We start from the raw sequence: 21,602 nt of genomic DNA, 5'->3' as shown, positions 1-21,602 counted from the left end.
AGAATTGTTGTTTCTGTGCAAAACTCTATTGTATCCATCCTACGATACTCTAAATAGTCAAGAGCATCAATGAAGGTCTACGGCAACGTTCTAGGAGCTTGGTAAGACAGGACAGATATTGTTGATCATGTCGTCCATCTTTCTTTGGACATTCGTTGAAAATAATCTCAGGCCAAGATACCGCGAGTCCAGCTCACATAACGTCTGATCAGACACTGCCGGTGGCGTGTTTGACATTGCGTCGATGACCGCAACCCAAAGTTAGAAACTCGCTTGGAAGACTACGTTACTGTCTGATGGTGCTTTCATGAGCTGCACCCAAAGGCTCCTGGCTATTTAAGCTGTCTATTTCTGGGCTTTGCCAGAGCCCGTCAGAGTCTCAGAACATATCTGTTATTTAAACGCAACGTTGAGCAGCATATCCCATGTCTGTACAACGACAAGTCTTCTGGTAGCAGTCCGTCAGTACATCTCCCACCTACATCTCCCGCAGAGGTGCCTGACCATGCGCGGTCCCCAACCTGCACAGGGTAATGATATTCGTGCAATTACGTAGAATTTCCGGGGCATCTTAGAAGCTACATCTGGGTATCATGTGTCATACTCTCGTGATAGCACTGGAAGAAAGACCCCGAATGACGCATGCCCTCGGTACATCCTTACATCCCCAGAAGCTCATAGATCACATTGTTAACGACTCATATTCCGATACCTCCTAGGTAGACGACATGGAGGATTACGTGATTTTCTGAACTAAGTAGTGAGAGTGGACATGTTGATGCGCTATTTATGGCGATGGCGACGGACCTCTCATCTCGCAAATAGTAGCACCCGCGGCTCAAGGCACGGGTATTTAAATAGGACCTTAGACGGCACACTCCAGGTCTTCACAATGGCAACAAATGTAGCCGAATCCTTCTGTGATGATCCTGTAAGGCCCGAAATACAAGAGAAATGGTGCAGGTTGCAACCCTTGTTGTCCTCATACCTCACCTACGATTTCACTGCCGAGTATTCCGTGTCATACTCTTCCGACGATACTGGAAGAAAACAGCCGAGATGCGCATTATCTCAGCCCCTGTGATATTTCCAAGTTCGTCAGTACGTTTCACACTCAGTGAAATATTCCTCACTTACTTGAACTCTCAAAAATGACCCCTTTGCTCCCCTTGGGATGCACTGCCTGTTCGCTTAATGCATCGCAGTACAACTCCTTGATATATCAACCGGCAATTCAAAGCTCTATTCACAAAAACAGCACAATCAATGGTTATTTAATCGGTATATTGGGCTGCCACGCCTTGTCTCTATGCCGGCAATTGCTAAGCTGGAGAAGCTGGATGGATTGCAACTATACGATGCAACGCTCTCCCCGAGTTGGAAGCAATCACACAGTAGCTGAATTCGCCTGAGATATGGATCTGTGACTCTGAAATGCATGCCGTATACCCTCTTGATGACGCTGGAAGACAACGGTCGAGGGTCACGTTCTCTCCGAACTCCATTTGGACCTCGTCTTGTTTGGCTGATGACGAAATCAAGGGTGGCGTCACCTCGAGCAGAACTTTAGGCTTAACATGCAATTTTGGCTGCCATAGCGATTGGTGTTTTATAGCTCGTTCGCACTAGTGACAGCGGCTCAAGGCATGGCCTCACCACATCGACTACTGTAATAGACTGAGCTTGAGGGACCTGGCTGATCACACCATCCCTGGAGTGTCTTCTTGAGGGTGATTTTGTTGGCAATTCTTCTGCACAGGCCATGGCGACAATCCAAATTGTCGACATTTTGGTGTCAAATCGAGGGACGATCTCCTACTGGTGCAAGCAAGGCCGTATGTTAGACTGGTGCGAGAGAAGCGGTACGTCCCAAACCAAGGACAATCTCATCTGCCATCTCTGTCAAGAACTTATTCCATCCATGTAACTGATTTACAAGTTCGGCAGTTCTTCACCTTGGAACAACTGAATGTTCCAGCTTCTCAGCCGACACAGGTGTATGTAAAGCACGATTGTGAATGTTTTGCGTGTTTCCCATTTCGTCTTGTCGCCCTACAGCATCTCTCGTGCTTCTTTTATCAGCAGCCCTGCTCTGGTAACGCCGCGATAGTATATAAGCCCGGCCCCGTCCATGAGAAGCAAGAGAAAGAAGACAGGCGAAGGATTGCAGATGTTTGGCTGCGGTTTCCAAGACTACGAGCTCCAAGGCTCGGCGACAGGATCACAAAGGCGAGAGGCTCCTTGGCTGACGCTCACAATACCGTCCGGGTATCACGGCGAATACGCCAGGCATGATGAGCTTTGCCAATGCCGGTAGAGCACGTTTGCCAGGAGCCTCTGTAAAAGCCCAAGTCAACGTCTAGAATCTTCAGCTTGCACAGCAACGCTTGAGCGTCCATCGTCCACTCCGTATATCATACTCGTCATACCACCTGAACCTCCAGCATTAGCCAACACCCTCAAACCTCACCGCCGCAGCATTATGAAGGCAGCCTAACTCCGTTCCCATTCCGGCCCCGTGGGGCGGCGTTCCCTATGCTAAGCTATCTAAACCTATCTACCTATCTACGAAAAGAAACACCAGTTTTTTGCATCATGATAGCCATGCCGGCCGTGTTCGAAACGTCTGTTCATCCGCTGCTTCAATCCCCAAGGCGAGCATCCCCACCAATTACTCCCAGAGACCCGCTCCTCTCTCTCAGTGGGCCCCTCCCTCGTCTGCCGAACCCTCACAACCCATGATGCTGGCTCCGCCTGTATGCTGGCGTTTCCGTGGACCCCAAATCCTCCAATCACTCAAAAAACAACCACCTTTCATGTTTCACGTCGACAGAGTCTCTCTTTCGTCATGTTGTGCGATATCTCTTGCTGCCCAATTACAAGCCTTTTTTGCTCCCTTGATATGTTCAGCCTCTTCAAACGGGTGCGTCGTCATCACTTCATAAGACGCCAGTGGTATTTTCCTCCCCAAGTCATATCATTGGAAACTCGCTCATAATGGGACCTTTGTGTTGTTATTTCTTCCGTCATGTAGAATAGTACTGGCGGAGTGCCTGCTGATCCTGCGGTTGCATCTGGTTCACAAAGTCGTTGAACTGGGGAATCAGCTGCCGGTAGATGTTGATAACCTGTTCATGTTAGCGTTGTTTATGCGGGAGAGACGGCACCGAGCTCACCTTTTGGAAGTGTTCATGCAACTCATGCTTGATGGGGTTCTTCAGGTTGATGTCTCTGTACCGCGCAATGGCGACAAAGAACTGGGGAAGGGCCTTTTCGATGGACTGCGGGTTCTGGCCGACAACCATGGTGAAGCCCTTGAAGGCGGTGGCCTTCTCCTCGAGGAACTCGACGTGCTCCATGGCCGTGAGGAAGTCCTCGGCAAACGTGGGCAGCATGGGGCCCATGATCTCGTAGTTGTGCAGACCAAGACGGCCGAGGGCGATAGCCGCGTTCTCGGAGACTGCCGCCTGAACCCCGGGGTTGGAGATGATTTCTACGAATCGCTGGAGGAGCTCGGGAACGAAGGGCGAAATGTTCTTGCTGTTTGTCATGACAATCTCACCGGCGGACCAGCACGCATTGTTGACCACGCTGAAGCCGCTATCAATCTCCTCGTCGAGGATGTTATCCAGGTCGAGCTGCTTAAGAAGGATAGGGAATATGGAGGGAAGGTAGTTTTCGAGCTGAGGGAACACGTATCTCGCGCAGTCGCCGAGCAGGGCATACGCTGACTGCCGGACGTCGTCCTGGGGGTCCTCGAGGCAGAAGCTGAGGAGCTCGAAGAAGGTCTTTTCGTTGGATCGCACCAGTTCCTGCTTCTTCTCCTCGTCCAAGGACTGGATGACGGCACTCAGGAGGTCCAGACTCGTGACGAGGAAATCCTTGTCGGGGGAGTCGAGAGAGGGGTTGTTGGTCGCGTTCAGGCTCTGCTCCAGGTTGACGTGGATGATGTTGACACATCTCGTGAAGATGGGCTGCGCGTACGGGGTGAAGGCAGACCCGAGCGCCATGGCAACGTACGACAGACACTCGAGCAGGGGGAACAGCTCTCGGGAATCGTCGCTGACCTTCTGGTAGCGGTCGATGAGCGCGGGCATCAGCAGGTTCATCGCGTCGGGCTGGGCGATGACGGGGCCAATGTTCTCCGCCAGGGTCTGCACGCAGTCGTACAGGATGTACATGTTCCTGTCCTTGTACCTGGCGAAGCACTGCACGAACTGGCGCAGGATTGGTATGCAGTAAGGCTCGAGGACCTTGCCCGATTTCTCCTCAAGGTTGGCAAAGGCACTAGCCGCGGCCTCCTGAACCTTCTTGTTCTTGTCGAGCATCTTACGCAGGATGCCGTCCATGAGCGGCTCAAAGTAGGTCGACTTTTGTTGGGGGTCCTGCAGGTTGGCGGCCCACTGGGAGTAGCGGCCGAGCGTCCAGCAGGTGATTTGCCTGACAATGGGCTCGTTGTCCTCGAGGAGGGACAGGAGGTAGGGGACGAGCTCGGGAAGGTGAGGGGTAACAGCGTTAATGGTACCCTCGGCGACGGCTCCGAGAGCGAGCACGGCAGCCTCGCGGTACTGCCACTCTTCGTGCTTGAGGTTGCTTGTGAGATACGGCAGGATGGCGGTGAAGACGGGGTCGGAGAAGTCGCGCGCAAAGACGTCGAGGGCCGCGGCGGAGCACTTGCGGATGGTCCAGCGCTCGTCAGGGTTCTCATCGCCGTCGTCGAGGTCATCAATCTCGCCCTCCTCGAGGTCGTCGTCCATGCTCGAGAGCTTCTCGTAGTTGCCGTTCTGGTTGGGGTCCGCTTGGCCGTCGCCTCCGTTGACGGCGCGCGATGCCTGCTTCTTGGCGAACTTGGGCTTGATGTCCTCCGTGCGGTCCTCCTCGTCCTCGTCGTCCGACGCACCACCGAGAAGGGCGATATCCTCGCCGCTGTACACCATGCACTCCAGCAGCACGGGGATGATCTTGTCCAGGTAGGGGGTCAGAGCGCGCCACAGGTCGTCGTGCTCGCCAACGGCCAGCCAGAACTCGGCAGCCTCGCAGGCCAGGTCCTCGTCGTCGCTCTTTTGCTGTGTGATGATGTAGTCGACGAGGCCGGCAATGTGCGGCTGCAGCTTGTCGGGACGGGTCTCGACGAGCTGGACAAAGGCGTGGCACACCTGGCGGCGCACGTCGGGGTTCTGGTCGGAGGCCAGCACAAACAGGTGGGACAGCAGGCTGTCGATGTTGTTGAGCATGGCCTGGGACTTGCGCGGGGTGAAGACGTTGATGGCGGTCAGCGCCTGGGCGCGGACCTTGGGCAGTGGGTTCTTGGTAGCCTCGATGAACTTGGGGAGCAGGTAGTTGAGGGGCCGCTGTCCGTTGTGCTCACGCTCCAGCACCTTGACGTTATCCTCGCAGATCTTGGCCATGGCGGACATGGCACCCTCCTGGGCCTCGTTGGAGACCTGGCCGTTCTCGTTGGTGATGAGGCTGAGAAGCTGGGGGAGCAGTTCGGGCCAGCTCAGAACGCCACCTCTTCTGACGATCTCGGTCGCAATGTTACCAGCAAAGTTGCGAATCTGCGAGTTCTTGTCCTGGATGCCCATGGGAACGGCCATCTTGACGAGGGTGAGGCTGCTCTCGGGGATCTGCTTGTAGCTAGAGCGCACATTGTTCTTCAGCATCATTGCGGCGGCGCACCGCACGGTGTGATAGTCCTGGGCGGAGCATTGTACGCCGGAGGGGGGGTCGGGGCTGGAGAAAAGATAGGCGAGGTAGTTGTTGATGTCGGGAGAGGACTTTGCCTGGGTGAGCATCTGGGCATCGTCAGTCAGCAACGTCGGCAGCGGACAGGCGTCGGGGCAATTGGCGGAAGGAAGCTCACCAGGTCTGCCTGCTTCTGCGCATTCTTGTCGAAGCCGCTGAGCGAGTCCTTGAGGCAAGCGGCCAGCTGGCTCAAGGACTCTGGGGCCGGCTGCCAGGCCATGACTGGCGCCTTTGGGAATGTGTAGAGTCAAAGGACTGGGGAAGGGTCGAAATCGGAGGTCGGTCCGGCTTGCGATGTTGTCGTGTCGGAAGTTGAGAGAGCAGGGCGGGATCGCAGCGAGAGGGGCAGTCGTTGAAGTTGTTCGTTCAAGACACAGGCCAGGCGTAGACACAGCACGGCGGGCACGCAGTACCGAGCGAGGGCAGTGGGCGTTGACATTGGGCGACGGGCTGGCGGATGGTGGGGTCGCCCTGTCAGCTTTTTTTTCGCGATAACTATGGTGCGGCGGAGTAGCGGGCAAGGGAATGGCCTTGTACCTACCAGGCAAGGTACCTAGGCGGGCAGCACCTACGGCGGAGGTAGCTGCAGCAGTGCGCCGCGTGCTATTGGGCCAGTCTGGGGGGAGAAAGGTACGGACAGGCCAGTGTTGCAGCGCTAGTGGTGCTGTAGTGATCTGACCTTTTTTGGTGGCCGCAGCATGGGAGTTGAGATACCTTACCGTAGGTACCTCGCAGAACAGCGGTGGATGCACGGATAGACAAGTACCGTGCCTTATGTAAGAAAGCCTCGCCTGCTACCGAAACTCACGTACCTTTACATTTCGGCGTCTGTTCTCGGCTGGGGTACATGGCGGCAAGTCCAACGTCGGCTCGATGAATGAGAAGGTCTGTGGCCAGGGAAAGAGCAGCAGGAAAGAAATCAATGCTAAATTTAGCCGTGCTTCTTGCCGCTCAGAGAGCCTGGAAGACGGAAGAGGACTGCAGCAGACAAAGTCTATTGTGGTGGTGGGTGGTGGTGGGTGGTGGTGCGCCGTGTAGGTACTGCGTAATTGCTAGCGGTAAGGTAGTGACTTTCGCCTCTGCCCCGCCCCAAACAAAAAGATTTGCCCGTAGCCTCCTCGTAGTCGGTACCTCGTTGCTGATTGCTACCGAGTACTGACATGTTGAATTCAGCGTTGTGTTCAGGGTGCAGCAGGTGGGATGCAGTGGGTGGCCCGGCTGGGGTTGGGGTTTTGGGCCGGGGTCCATGGGGATCCATGGAGGAGGCATGCCCACTGCCCATGAGCCGACTGATTGATTGACTGCTGCCCGCGCAGTGGCAGTGAAGAGTGGGAGGAGGAGGAGAAGCCATGCATGGCGACGGTGGACTGGAGCTGAGAGAGGAGACGGTTGGACAGGAACCAGGAAAAACCTGAGAAAAGGCGGAAATGGGAGGACACACTACCTCAAATTTGCCCACCAGTACCAGCACCAGTACCAGTGTCCGTTCCAGTACCAGTACCGATTCAACAATGTGCAAGCAAGTGCAGCCCCCGTGCCTCGACCTCGACGGCCACCTCCACGTCCCTCAGTCCGTCCATCCTTCCCACTCCCGCCGCGCGTGTGTCAGTCTGGCCAGTCCGCCCGTCCTTCCACTTTTGCTAGCGTTGATGCACTGCGCCAGTGTGAATGAGGTGTGGTCTGCTGAGGTGCGCTGCGTTGCCTCCCATGCCACATGCACACCCACCCGTCTGCTGCTGTTGCTGTTGCTGCCAACCACCAAAAATTTGAATACATTCAATGCCTGCCCCAAGCTCGCCATCCTGAAGACATGGCCCGTGCTTCCTACCCCTCGCTCCTCCTCTTTCTTCGTGGTTCAAACTTGGACGGTCAATATTTTTTATCGATAACGCCCAAAGGCAAAATGGGCAACCTTTTGTCGCCTGTGACCCCGACAAGCAGGAATGACCCCGCCAGGGTTCACCTCCCAACCTTAGGTTTTTATCTCAGACAGTGGACCTCCGCCTGCTCTTGCCGTTTCGCACTGGAATCCGAGCAGAAGCTTTCCAGACGCCCTTCCCTCCCTTCTGGAATCCCATTGTGCCCGTCTACCCATTGTTCGAATCCCGTCGAGACAGGACGACCGTGGAAACATGCCAACTGGAATGCTGCACACTTGTCCCCTGTCCTGCAACGGTACCGCCGCCCAGCCAGCCCAACCGGTTCTGTCCTGCATCTCGCATCTGGCCTTTGATGTTGCCAAAATGCAGTGGGACTCCACCGCGTTGCACAACCAGCGGCGCGCACAATGTGAACCAGTGGCAGGAGCAAGCTACACGCACCCACAGTGACATAGACCGCCATCAGACTGTCGTCAACGTTGCTTCTTCCGTCGCCTCCGGGCACATCACAGTCCACCGAGAGAGCCCGCGAGGGCACCACACAGCAAAACCTCCCCAAGGGGGCGAGGATCAAACCCATGGGTCCCATCGACCTGACGCCGCCAGGGGTCCCCGCCCCGTACTCTCGACAGGACAGATTTGCTGCGGGCGGATGCTTCTGGATCATGACCGAACAGACTGACTTCATGCTCTTCTCCCTCGCCCGAGTCATCAACCCCCAGAAGCAGCCCTCCGCCGGTGTCGAGAAGAAAGACCGGAAAACCTGTGCGGTCCTCGTAGAAGCAGTTCCCAGGTTCAAGGTATTACGTGCAGATCCTGTGACTTGTCAGAGCGTATTTTCCGCAAACATGAGCCGAACTTCTGCCACGAAACGGGACCAAACACGGCCATGTGGCCCGCAGAGAAGAACGGACGACCGCATTCCCTTTTGACATGGCCGCGTCCTAGCCTTATTTGCCTTTGAAGGCAAACACTTTCCAGAAGACGTCAAAACGTGGGCACGGGATGGCCATGACATTAAGCCGCAGTCCAAGCGACGGGTCCTGGGTATCTGTATATTCATCATGACTCTGGACACCAAAGTACCGTGACACTTGCGTGATCTCGATGTCCACAACGTTCAAATCGTAGGCATGCCATTACCTAGGCCTTCAGTGCCAGGACGATGGCCGTAATCCACGCCTGACGACGGCCCGAGGCCACATGTCTCGCCCGCCCCTCCACCGGTCCGCCGAGACAAACTCGCGAGCCCGGCACGCCGCATATCGCCCCCGCCAGCCCCCGTGTAACCGCCGCCGCTGGCCGCTTCGGGAAGGTGTAACCAGCATCTCATCTGCTTTGGGGGGAGGCCTTCTCAAATGCAGCGCTTGCAATCAGAGACAGTAGACCTCCCTTGATGCGTGCATCCGCAGGCACACACACGTCAGGCCACCCCGTTGACGGGTGCCTGACCCTTAAGCCTCGCCATGACGACGTCGACGACGGCGCGGAACGCTTCCATCTCTTCCTCGACGGAAAGGGCCATGGCCGTTCCGCCCAGGTTCACGGAGCAGCCGACGTAGACGGGCATGTCGGCCCGCTTGGCGAGCAGCTTAGCCATTCGGGTTGCGAACTCGACGGTCGACTCTACCGAGTAAATGGCTGTTGACAGAGGCTGGGCGGGATCGAGTCTCTGCGGGCGGTCAGTAAGTGACCAGGAGATTGAGTGGAAGACGTACGTTGGGCAGGGCGTAGACGAAGGACCCCAGAGCCGCAGTCGATGAGGGCTCGTCCTGGGTCGTCGATGTGAGGAACAGGGTGGCCGTTTTAGCCTTGACGGTGAGGTGGATATGGATGCGGGTATCCAGGGACCGCGGAAGGGGTATGGAGAGCTGAGTGACGCTGCTTGCTGCCATTTTTGATGTGTTATTGTGGTTTCGAGGTGACGCCGTTTGTTGAGTGAACGAGTGAGGTCGGTGATGTAAACGCTGATGAATGTGAGTGGACGGCGCAGTGTGAAGGTCTGACATTGCACTGTATCCCGACTGTGATCAACACCACTGCCGACATCGAAGAACAAGTCAGCAACTAGCTTTTCAACAGAACCACTGAATAAAGTAGACAGATACAAGTTCAATCTCAAAAGCGAACCAAAAGACTTGAAACCTGCGAGATTCGAAATGGTACAATTCTCCAATGTGGTGTTACTGCAAGGAGAAACCGCTAGCCTCTCTGTACGTGACGATATAATCAACTCTGCTTCACCGTTCCAGCACATACGACCATACCCACTGGAGAACTCGGGATCCCGTCCGCTCTCCCATAGATAAGCCAGTGAGGGCTGGAGTAGTAGTCGGGTCGGTGACGACCGGCGAATGCCCGGTGCTGTATGTTTTGTGCCCTTCTGTTTTGCCCCTGGGCCTGCTATCATCGTCTTGATTCACCGTTTTGTCATGCCAACTGATCACGGTATTGAACCTCTTGGACGTTTGCACCTCATCTATCATTTTGGTTGTACAGGTCTTTGCTTTTATACAATGCCATTGTGCTTGGCCCACAGCGTCTCGAGCTCCCCACTTCACTGGGGCCTTGTAGCGTCCTCCTCGGATTGCTGTTCAGTCGTCTCAGCCTCTTCAGACTCTGTTTGTTCAACCTCCTCCACCACCTCCTCAACAGAAGACTTCTTTGTTATCCTGCTAAACACAGCCAAGAAGCCACCTCCGACAACGAGGGTGCCGACCTTGGGTCTGCAGACATACCCCCTCGACACGGGCCCCGTCTCCCCGGCCCGCTCGAATTTGCGGATGCCGACGGCCTTGACCTCCCAGTTCCTTCCGCCGAGGGCATCCTTGAACCCGGAATCGCTGTTGGACGTGGACGTGTGCAGCTCGACGACGCGGTCCAGGACCAGCGGCTGGCCCGTATCCTTGGCCCACATCTCGAATTCGAGGATCTGCGTGATGGAGGGGTAAAACACGACCATCTTCCCCCCGGGCTGCAGCGCCTGCACCGCGACGTCCGCGTGCTCCTGCGACGCCGGCAGGTCCAGGATGACGTGCGCGAGGAACGGCTCCCCCCCCTTCTCGGCGAGGCGGGACGAGAGGTACGACCGGATCGTGCTGACGTGGAAGTCAACGTCGGAGAGGTACAGGCCGCGCCGGAAGTACCTGACGAGCTTGTGGGCCATGCGGCTCGACGTCGGATTGATATCCAGGGTGTGGAGAATCGCGCGGCGGCTGGCGGCGTGCTTCGCGTGCATCTCGGCGAGTTCCGGGTCAGCGATCTGCAGCGCGTGCGCCGAGTGCGCATATTCCGGCGCATCGTCGTCCGCCGCAGGCTTCCGCGGGAGCGTGTTCCTCTCGTACTCCGCCGTGCACAGCGCCTCGCGCAGCTTCAGCGGCACAGGCGGGTTCGCGCCGTGGATCGCCCGCGCGAGGTGCAGCGTCAGCGCGCCCATGCCGGTGCCGGCCTCGAAGATCTCGACCGGCGGGCCGTCGTCAAAGTCCGGGTCCTCGCCGGGGGACGGCAGGTTGAGGTCGAGGATGGAGACGATCATGCTGGCGTCTTGGGGGTAGATCTAACCCTGCACCCGTCAGTCTGCGATTCCCGGTGCTATGCGATCAGGGGCCGTTCTCGTACCGGCGTCGCGACCCGTGGGGAGTTTGAGACGTATTGCGCCAGGGTGACTTGTTGCAGCCTCACATCGCGGCCGGTGGTGTCCTTGACGGCGTCGGTGAAGGTCTTGCCGATGACGTCTGAGCCGTCGAGTCTTGCGCCGTAGCTGAGTTTGATCTTGCCGTCCCTGCGCAGGGGAGGGGAGAGGTGGAATTTGGCTTCGCGGTCGCCGCGCTGGCGGAGGACGATTACATCGTGTTCTGGTGGGTGTTAGGAAGTAAACAGTGTGGTGGAAGATGGTTCCATACCTTGGATGACCCGTCCCGAGCTGGCGCACCGGCACAATGGTCGACTGAGGTGTCTTGGAAGACTCAATGGCCAGAGTCTGGGTGGCATTGTGGAAATTCGGTTTGGGAATGTCGAAAACGAGGTCGCGGAAATCTTGCGCGACTGAAGTGGGATGTACTCGTTTAGAAGCATAAGACTCTACAACTGCATTTCATAGCGTATCTCAAGCAATAACTCCATACACGGAACAACTCGAATCTCGCATACTCTGTCCCTGACCTCATATCCTCAATCTCATGTCCGTGACTTCACATCTCCCATGTATCCGACTCAGGCGGGGTATTGATACGGCGCTTTCTCGCACTCACTTGGGCATCGTACCAGAAGTTCTTGCCGTACAATGTGCATCCGAAACAACCAGCCATGTCACCTCGGCACTTCTTTCTGCCCCAACGACAACACGGCTTACCAAGTTCAACTCGTAGTCGACGGTTCACTGTGCGGTGCTGCTTTGCCACCTCTTGGGCCTTGTGATCTGCGATTACCTGCAGAGAATCCCACAGATTCTCTTTCCGTTGCGCTTTTCCTTCGGCGCGTTTGAAAACCTGGCCTTCTTGCTTTTCCAACAACCGTTGCTTTCGCTCATTCCACAGAATGATGTCTTCCGGCTCGGCGTCGCAGTGTGCTTCAAGACAATCCAGTGGGTCAAGAAGCAAGTTGACGGAGTCGATGATGCTCTTCTCTGAAGGTTTTTGCTTCAGCAGACCAGCGTCGTCTTGGAAACAGCTAGATGCGACGGAAACAGCAAACTTCATTGCTGGCTTTGCCTGGTCCTCCTGGATAGCTTCTTCCCAAATCGATGTGTCGTACATTATGGCATGGCCTGCTTTGTTGGCGGAAAAGACCTGCACGACACCCCAACGTCCAAGGTCAAAGGCTAGATGCAGGGCGTTGGTGTAGGTACGGAGATACTCGTTGCCACTGGCGTAAATCCAGGTACACTGAAGGAAGCATGCCTGCCTAGGATTGACTCCATTGCTGAGTAGCCAGCGAACAGTCTCTGATTGTCCAAAGAAGGCCGCCTCGTGGAGAGCTCCATATTCCTGAAAATAAACGATTCTCTTCGCGTCTTGCCGAGGGTCCACAACAATACGCTTGAAGGCGTCGATGCGTTTATCGATCTCCATGATCTCCAGGCGTTTCTCCTGGATCTCTTCGTCTGCTTCATCTTTCCACCCCGGCGGTTCATCTGGGCGAGGGAAGCGAGGCCCCGGATGTCTCGGACATCTTTCAAGATGATGAAGAGCAGCTCGTTGGGGAGGGTTTCTAGTTTTGCCATCGTACTCGGCGACGTTTGTGTCTTTGTCTCAGTCTATTTGGTTCTTCTCTTGCGTTGGGGAAAAGATCTTGCTGCGGCGTGAGTAATATTTTTGTGGAAGCGTAGTGGCAGAGGTGAAGAGGAGAGCGACGTGAAGGTGAAAAAAGCTGAGGTGAGGAAAGTTGGAGATCGCACGAGCGAGAAGGAAGGAACGAAAGGCGGTTCCAAAAATTGCAATTTCGGATTTGCGTTTTGAGCGTTTCCAGCAACGTTGGAAGGATCAGAAGGTGAAATGTCGCGAAAAGGAAGGGGCGAGGACACGATTGAGGTGAGATGGGAAGGTGTCAAGCTGCCAAAATGCTTGATCGACGCACCTGCCTCGCGGTCGAGATGGCAGGTCGTTGTAGAAATGGCAGGAAGTCGCTTCCAAATAATCTCTTTTGCCCCAACTTCACCAAATCATCAACATTTCCACGAGACAAAGCCAGGACTTCAACCAATATCCTTCCACCATTGCAATCAGGTGCCAGAGTTTTTGACAAAAGTATTACGCGCATAGTTAAGTCAGTGATACTGTATGCGCAGACAACCGCAGGCAAAGCTCCCTTCCGTCACTGACAACGGCTAGGCAGGATGGCAACTTTCAACAACCTCCCTTCGGAGGTCCGTCTGATCATCGCCGGTTATCTGATGAACTCAGCACACCTCTCACGTTTTGGAAGAGTGTCACGCAATCTATACGGCCTCGTTAAACCACTTCTATATCGCAGAGAAATCCGGAAACCCTGCAGAGAGAACCGGATTCTGACTTGGGCGGCTAAAAAGGGACATCTTGACATCCTGCAGCTATTGGTATATTACGGCCAGGACGTTGGAGCGATTAAATATACGGGTTGGGACTGGTACGTATTTCCACCCAGGGAGTGTCTGCCTCTGGAGATGCGAGGGAAAGGAGAGAAGAAGGTGCTGCTCAGTAGGGGCCAGAGGCATGGAGCCATTCACAACGCAGCCATGCATGGCCACACCGAGGTCGTCAAATGGCTTATACAGCAAGGCGTGTCGATCTTCGAAGACTCTCTCAACATTTGTGGCTGCCCTTCGGGAATCACTTGGCAGGAAGATATGCCGTGGCCAATGAACGGGCCCCGAACAGCTTGCCTTCTGGCAATTCTACACCAGCATTACACCACAGCTCATGTCTTGATGGAAGCGGGAGCCGGCGTCCATGGAAACCAGTGGATGCCAAATGGAATAACCATCTGGCAGGAAGCCGTCTAGGAGGACGACGACAGATCGATTCTCAGATACGCCTCTCACATCGCTTCGACTCTCGTGTCTGGGGTGTTACGAAACGACGAGATTGAAAGTGAGGAGTCCGCAACACAAAACAACGTTGATGCCGTGGAACTGTTGTTGCATCCAGCAGAGGCCTTGGAGGCATATGCTTTGGATGGATTCGGCAAGATTGCGAAGGCTGTGTTCCCTAGGGACGCAAATTAGGAATGCAACTCAGAGATTGACAGATTATGCCGGGTATGGGGACGGAAGAGATGCAGGGGCTTGGGTTGCCTCGCTTGCTCCATTTTCGAGACACGCTATCAGGCGAGAAAGGCCCGGGAGAAGAAGATTATTCGCCATCTTATAGGCAGGACACTGAGTTGACCCTTTGTGACAAACTTGGCGGCTCCAGTTTCGTTGTAGTTCAGTACTTGACATAGCTAATCGTTTCGCATTCACTGAGCCGTGGTCTTGTTATGCCGAGGAGTGACTATGCCCGCCAACTGGGTAATTTGTTTGGAGTCGTTTTGCGTGGCCTGCGCCGTAACTTGGGAATAGTGGCATCTGATGTAATTTGCGTCCGCCCCTGTTTGGAAAACAACGTCCAGTATTGATGCAGATTACCAGCTCAACTGCCAGATCCTGGGGTTACGCGGCCACGACAGCTCTGGGATCTTCTAAAACGAAAGTTGTCGAGCTGAAGGACATACAGTTTTGTTATCTATATGCACCAGGCATTACGCTTGAATCACTGCAGGATCAAAGGATCTACCTCAGAGGAAGGCGTGTTTTTCCTCCGTTCAAGTCACTACGTTTCTTATGTACTGATATTGTATACTGAAAGTTCTTTTCCGCCAAAATGAGATGACGGTGATAGAGACGAACGAGAGAGACAGAAGCAAAGCCCGAAGGGAGTACGCTCTCCATGGCGCGGAAAAAGTGTGGTCCCTATCCCAAATGGAAGGCAATAGCATCTCGCCCCTTCCTAACACGAGCAAAGGTCTACCCAAATCTTCAGAGAACGGCTCGTTAGGGGTCTCTCCATCCAATTGCGAGCGGGTACTATCTTATGTAGGCTTAGGTAGGCAGACATCTTCCCGCCACGTCCTAGGGCCGCATGACCTTCGACTCCTTCCCCACCATGTACTGAGCATCGTTCATCTCGTCACAACCCCATGCTTCCAAGTCCCCCCTAAACGCCCCGAGAAGCCCGGCACTGACCCATCGGGTTCATGAAGACCACATGAAAACACCCAACGAATAACTCCACCCACCGCATTTGCGACAATGCCGCGCAAGACCCAACCTAAGCCCGCCCTGGGTGGCATTTCCCTCTTCGGGCAAGGGGCTCTTCGCGACCTCTCCGCCGCCGACGTGCGCAACGCGACTGCCATCATCAACGCGGTCCTTCGTGGAGATGTCGACAGTGGTAGCCAAAAGGGCCTGAAGCCGCAGAAGGCACCTGTCAGTTTCCCCTGAATTTCCCTTTTTTATTTCTTTCTTCGTTCATCCTCCGAATGCTCACCTAGTCGCCAGGGCACTGGAACTTCCCGGTTCGCTGAGGCCAGACGGGCCAAGACCGCTGCCAAAAAGGCGGATAAGGAGGCTGAGGAGCGGAAGGTGGCCACTGCCAAGAAGGAAGAGGAGAATCCAAATGCGAAAGAGATCGAGAAGGAGGAAGTCTTCGCCAAGGACGAGACGAGTGAGGAGGAGGCTGTGGTCGAGGGCAAGGTGAAGCAGGTGGAAAGCAACGATGCCATCACCCACGTCCCGACGAGACAAATGTCAGACGTCGAGTTCGAGAACTTGTTAGTAAGGCTGCAATTGTACTAGAGACGGGCTGTCAAACATATGTTCTGGAGGAAGCTCTCAAGAATCGGAGGAAAGCCTGGGCGGGGCATCACAGCATACATTCCAACTGAAAGACTAAATGAGACGAATCGTTGAAGAATAATATCGATTTCGCTACCAAAGATTGGGTGGGGGTATCTCATGCCATGCAACGCTAAAGGACAGTCCAGACATCATCCAACGCATTTTTTCTGTCATCATCGATCATGTCGTGCTTCATCATCGTCTTTTCTTTCCACCCATGGCCTTCTTTCCAAAGCCGTCCTGCGCGCTTTTTTTCTTCGGTTTGTCTCCCCATTTGAATAGAATCGAACAATGTCCCAGACAAGACGAAGAAAAGAGCGAACGGCCCTGCCAATCCAGATTATGTTTCCCTAATTCCGTGTTTTCCAAAGTAGAATGAGTCGTGGTGTCCCGGTCAGTCCAGCGCTGCTTTCCCTTCCATTGCGTTTCCAAAATATGTCCTATCGCAGATAAGGTAAAAGAATGAAATACATTAAATAGACAAATATCGTGTTGCCTTGATCGCTTTTGGGGGTGTTGTGATAGGAGGGGTGTGATGCCTCGGCGCAGCCAGGCCGGCGGGTACAGGAGGGTTCCGTGACCCTATACTATGAATTACAACTGTCGCCAGTGGTGTGTTGTAAGAGATAGGAGATGGATAGTATGGGATACAACCGCGACCGACAACCCAGTCAAGGGGTCGGGCGGGCCACGCAAACGCCGTCCTGTGTCTACCGGCTGCTTTGCTCTTGTGTGATGATATAGAAAATTCAACACCAAACTGGTGTTGCAGATGGGCTTGCGCCCTCTTGAATCTTTGATGCGAGATCTTCCTCTTGTTCCGGAACCTGATAATGATGCCTTTTGGATAAGAAATCAGGGGTATGTAGGATAGGAAACGAGGGTTATGAAACGCTAAAATAAAACAAAGAAGTCCCGTTAGATGCTCGCGGTGCGAGCCCTCTCCGGGACTCGTGCGTAGCAGACCATGAGCTTGAAGCTGGTCCGCCACTCTTCGCACTCCGCAAGCAGGGCACGATCGCCCCAGATGCTGCGGCTGACGGCGGTCCCCGCGGCGCTCTCGTAGCAGCGGCTGTACCACCAACGCCCGACCTTGGCGACCATCTTGGTGATGTTCTCGTCCGCCGAGTCGCCGTCGTCGTTCATCATCTCGGCCAGGCTGCGGATTTCCTTGGCCTTGCGGGTTACCGGGGGCTTACTGCTGCCTTCGGTCCGAGGCACGACGCTTGCCACGGGCACGCCGACGCGGCAGGTCTTGACGTCGGTGAAGCCCTTGCGGCCGAGGAGGCGGAGGATCAGGTCCGAGCTGGAGCTGATGTTGATCTCGGGGTTGCGCTCGTGGATGCGCTCCTTGATCCGGCGGATGGTGCGGCGTCCGCGGTTGCCCATGTTGTTGAGGTCGACGTCGAGGATCGAGAGCTCAATGTAGCCACCCGGCTTGAGAACGCGGCGGGCCTCGGAGATGATGTTGCGGTAGTGGGACTCCGGTGCGGCGGTGGGGAAGCGGAAGACGACCGAGGTGAAGGACTCAGGGCCGAAGGGGAACTTGGCGGTGTGAGAGAGGTACTGGATCTGGTGGTGGTTGGGCGGGCTCAGGGGGAAGCTGGAGGAGTTTTTGTGTTCGTCGGGGAGAGGCGCCCGCGGAGAGAGGTTGAAAAAGGTTGCGGCTGGGTACGTCTCTGCTGCGTAAAACGACCAGTCGTCGTTGCCGAGACCGTCAACGACGAGAATGGAGTGGCGCTTGAGGGAGCCGACGACGGGGACTAGCTGGTCACGCGCTGGGGAGAAGAGGACGTGCCCAAAGGAGAGCCACTTGGAGACCGTCATGGAGCCGACGCGGAGGTTTACCTGGGAGAGAGGAGACTCGTCCTCCGAGGACTTGCAGCTGGACATGGACTGGCGGGATCTGCGGGAAGAGTTGCTGCTTCGCTGGGAAGTGATGGTAGCTTTGCGGGCCAACTCGGTGCTCTCGCGGTCGATCGCGCTGGCGGGGACGTCGGCAATGGGGATCAGGGTCAGGGAGTTGGAGCTGGCTTCGGGCTTGAGAGCAAAGGCAGCTTTCAAGCGCTCAGTCATGTCGGCGCTGTAGACGCTCGACGAGGTTGCGGTGGTGTTTTCGACGGGTTTCTCGGCAGCCTTGGGAGGAACAATGGTGGGTGATTCCAGGGGTTTGAGGGATCGCTTGGAGAGTCTGCCATCGTGGCCCTCCAGATGAAAGGGAATGCCCTTGGAAGAGGTTGCCGAAGGGGGGACTTCGCCGATGAGGTCGTTGTACTCGTCCCAGATCTCATCTTCCACGAGGGGTGCATTGGGGTCCGGAACGTAAGCAAGGGCATCAGCCATGGTGTACATCCCGCCGCTGGAAGAAGTGCTAGTGGTGCACTCAGAGTTCTTTCGGGGAGAGAAGGCGAGGAACTCGCGGCCGATCTGGACCATCTCAGGCGTCTTGAGGGGAACAATGGACGAACGGGGATCTGAGTTGGTTTCGACGCTGGTTGCGGTGGTGGCAGCCGACTCGCCGCGAGAGAGCTCCGGGGTAGACAGCTCCGGGGTCGGGCCAGAGGCGACAAAGTCGGGGTTGAAGGCTGCATCGTCCGGGGGCATGCTCATGCTGATCCTGTTGAATGGGCGCGAGAAGCTCCTCGACGACGCGTGCTCGGGTCGAGAGGTGACTACCTTTGGGATGCGCCCGACTTGAGGCAAACGACTGGGGCGTTCGGCTGGCTTGGCGGCACTGGACTGCGAAGCCTGCGTCTTCATGGAGCGGATGGCAGGGATGGACGTGGAAGTCGGCTTAGCGGAGGCAGAGTTCCTGCGCGCCTGTGATGACTTTGTCGGCTGGGTGAGCCTCGACAGCGACTCTCTCCTTTGGTCCTGGCTTGTGGTGGATGCCCGTCGCTCCTTGACTGTCTCCGTAATCGGCGGTGGCGATGGCAGGTCAAAGACGGCTGCCTCGCGGAGAATCTCCTCAACGTCTGGCGGTCCAGAGTCTTCTTGCTCGGAGCCGTCCATCATCGTGTAAAAGGCGGCCGGCTTGTGCTGGACCACCTTGACGGTGGCAGCAACGGGAACGGGCTCGGGCTCCTTCTTGTTGGGCTGGCTCCGAGATCTGCTAAAGAGCTTCCACTTGCTTGGAGAGCGAGCTCGCTTGGTCAGCTTCTTAGGCGGCGTCGCGGTGGCTGCGGCAATGCGACCGCGGATGACTTCTCTGTGCTTCTCAAACTGGGAGTCGTCAGACAAGATGGTGGTGTCGTAGCTGTCCATTGACGGCGCCGATATGCCGGTGGTGTTGATGGGCTGCGGCAGCTTGAGAGGGCTTTGATCGGGAGACGTCCTCAGCCGTTGAACGGACCTCCTGAAAGCCAGGGTGGACTTCATGGTGACGGCCTCAGAGTCGCTGCTGTCGGAAGGACGGCGATGACTGAGGGAAGGGTGAGGACCGCGAGGAATGGCGGAGGGGGCGAGCCCAAACCGGCCAGTGCTGGAGGTGGTTGACGTCTCCGAGGCGTACCCGAGGCTCTGGTTGCTCTCCGAACGATGCAGGTCGACACTGTTGTTCCTATTCTCAACGACACTGCCGCCAGAGATGATGACGGGGTTCATGCGCTCCAGAAGGAAGGTGTCGGTTGGCTGGTTGCTGCTGAGACTGTCCTGGGACGAGGCAGGGCCCATGCTGTTGCGGGCCCCGTTGGCGGATGAGCTGCCGCTTCGTCGCCGAATCGCACCTAGCCGTCCGTATCCCTCGTGCCCCGTGCCAGCGGCAGGCCCCTTGCGTGCCGGCTTCTCCTTCTTGTCGACCTGAGTGACCTCGGGTGCCGTCTTGCGACGACCAAAGAAGGGGAAGCGACTGAACGCCGACGTTCCAGGGCTGGGAGTGCGAGTCGGGCGCTCCTTCTTCTTGTCAGATGTCGCTGGTCGAGGAGCCGGCGTGGCCTCTCTGCTCGCGGGCAGGCGGGATTGCGGAGGCTTCTCTGAATACAGAGGCGTGACAGACCGCGAGAGGACCTGCGGCTCCGGGCGCCTGTCGTTGACCAGGGACGCAGACGAGAGGTTGCTGTGGATGATGGGCAGCGGCCCAAACAACTGCGACTGCAGGTCAGGGGTGTTCTCTCTGCTGGGCCGGGTTGGCGGTGTCTGACGGGGCGAAGCACTTGGCATCAGACGCGGAGGAGATTGCACCGGTGACGGCGGGGTCATGATGGGCATGGCCGGCTCTCTGGCCGCCTTGGACGGGGACTCGTCATTGCCGGGACTCTGGGTGAACTTCTGCGACGACTTGCGGGGCGGCGGGCTCGGGGGCAGGGGCGACAGCCTCTTCTTCTTTACGGACGATTTCCGCTCGACCTCCCTCACGGTGGAGTTTGACGACGAGGATGTAAGAGACTCGCGGACGGCGGCGAGACCTTGGGGGTCGGCGCTAAACGCATCCATCTCATTCGCGCTTCCAGCTCTTCTCCGGGTCACTGGCGGCCGGGTTACGGCCGGGCTCAACTGTCTCGTCCGGGGGGCAGGGATTCGCATCGGGATCACCAGGCCAGGTGACTGTGACGACATTGACGTGGGAGTCGTGTCTCGACTGTACGGTCCTGGACCGGGCGACTCGGAGAATCTCGTCGAGGGGCTGCCGCTGAAGGCGCTCAACTGGCTGCTTGTTCCGGAGAACACGGGCGTTGGAGGCGGCAGGTCGTGAGTAGCCAACCTGTGGAGGAAGTCGACGCTGGAGCCCTCGGAGGAGGTTGATGGCCGTCCGGTGTAGGTATAGTCTCTGTATCGATCTAATTCGGGGTAGATGGTGACGGACTGCGCCTGGGTCTTGGGCAAGTCCACAACATGGGCGATCCGGATCTCTGTCGGGCTCTCGGTGATGCCCCGGTCGAGCTGCATTCCCGGGTCGAGCGAGGACCGTGATCGAGGAGCAGACGATGAGGAGCTCGTTCGCGTGGAGTCGGTCGACCCATGGCTAAGACTTGGAGTTTTTTGGGCGACCGAGGATTTCTTCCTTCGCAGAACGTTGCGAGGTTTGGGGCCGGTCTGGGAGCGTCCCGAAGAGGACGAGCCTGACATTGTCGGAACGTGGCTCGGTCTTTCCGAAATTGTGCTGTTGGAGCTCCATGATTGTGTTTGGTGAGTTAGCGGAGGTCGGTTGGAGGGTACCGGGAGAGCTGGACGCCTCGACGAAGGCTGGAGCTCCCGCGCCGGTTTGCTCTGGGGCTGGGTGGGTTGTTGGATCGGGATTCGGATGCTCTCTCCTTCTCTGCGCACTCGTCGTTCTTCCCTGGGTTCCATGTACGCTCTTCTCGCTCGTATCTGTTCATCTGGACGACTCGGCAAGCCCGAACCCGTGCGGAGGGTTGCCATATTGTCCTGGAGAGATTTCTGGGCCTTTCCACCATTACCAACTCTTCTCAAATATCATGTTGAGTCACGATGGATACGTGAGGCCTGCCGAGGAGTTAGCGGCGGACGGCAAACAGTGGCTACGAGAATAACCTGGCAGTGACGACCCGACGTCCTCAATTAGGTGCTGACCACGCTGGGCGCAACGGGTCAGGCGCAAGATCACAGGAAACAGAAGAGTAAATCCCTCGACCTCGACTGACTAACAGCAAAGGAATAAAAGGGTT

General features: G+C 56.4%; 5 protein-coding genes across 5 annotated transcripts; 1 reads left to right on the top strand and 4 right to left on the bottom strand.

Moving 5' to 3' along the window:
• Positions 1–3,026: 3,026 nt before the first annotated feature.
• On the bottom strand, positions 3,027–5,965 carry COL26b_008054 (uncharacterized protein; the record flags this gene model as incomplete). Its single annotated transcript, XM_053180827.1, has 3 exons — positions 3,027–3,128; positions 3,177–5,795; positions 5,864–5,965. 3 exons carry the CDS (start codon positions 5,963–5,965, stop codon positions 3,027–3,029), a joined length of 2,823 nt encoding a protein of 940 aa, XP_053035219.1.
• Positions 5,966–9,048: 3,083 nt separating this feature from the next.
• Positions 9,049–9,520, bottom strand: COL26b_008053 (uncharacterized protein; the record flags this gene model as incomplete). Its single annotated transcript, XM_053180826.1, has 2 exons — positions 9,049–9,297; positions 9,344–9,520. The coding sequence occupies 2 exons, from the start codon at positions 9,518–9,520 to the stop codon at positions 9,049–9,051; spliced, it is 426 nt and encodes a 141-aa protein (XP_053035218.1).
• A 662-nt stretch (positions 9,521–10,182) lies between these two features.
• COL26b_008052 (uncharacterized protein) lies at positions 10,183–12,846 on the bottom strand (the record flags this gene model as incomplete). The annotated part of the gene is given in 5 exon segments (XM_053180825.1): positions 10,183–11,181; positions 11,244–11,479; positions 11,538–11,669; positions 11,977–12,726; positions 12,744–12,846. 5 exon segments carry the CDS (start codon positions 12,844–12,846, stop codon positions 10,183–10,185), a joined length of 2,220 nt encoding a protein of 739 aa, XP_053035217.1.
• Positions 12,847–15,390: 2,544 nt separating this feature from the next.
• Positions 15,391–15,936, top strand: COL26b_008051 (uncharacterized protein; the record flags this gene model as incomplete). The annotated part of the gene is made up of 2 exons (XM_053180824.1): positions 15,391–15,567; positions 15,640–15,936. 2 exons carry the CDS (start codon positions 15,391–15,393, stop codon positions 15,934–15,936), a joined length of 474 nt encoding a protein of 157 aa, XP_053035216.1.
• A 960-nt stretch (positions 15,937–16,896) lies between these two features.
• COL26b_008050 (uncharacterized protein) lies at positions 16,897–21,042 on the bottom strand (the record flags this gene model as incomplete). Its single annotated transcript, XM_053180823.1, has 1 exon — positions 16,897–21,042. The coding sequence occupies one exon, from the start codon at positions 21,040–21,042 to the stop codon at positions 16,897–16,899; it is 4,146 nt and encodes a 1,381-aa protein (XP_053035215.1).
• Positions 21,043–21,602: the final 560 nt, after the last annotated feature.

Source organism: Colletotrichum chrysophilum (assembly GCF_026319265.1).
Source record: "Colletotrichum chrysophilum strain AFK26 chromosome Unknown scaffold_68, whole genome shotgun sequence".
Taxonomy (NCBI): domain Eukaryota; kingdom Fungi; phylum Ascomycota; class Sordariomycetes; order Glomerellales; family Glomerellaceae; genus Colletotrichum; species Colletotrichum chrysophilum.
The sequence above is the reverse complement of the archived record's forward strand: the minus strand, read 5'-3'. Positions and strand labels throughout refer to the sequence as shown.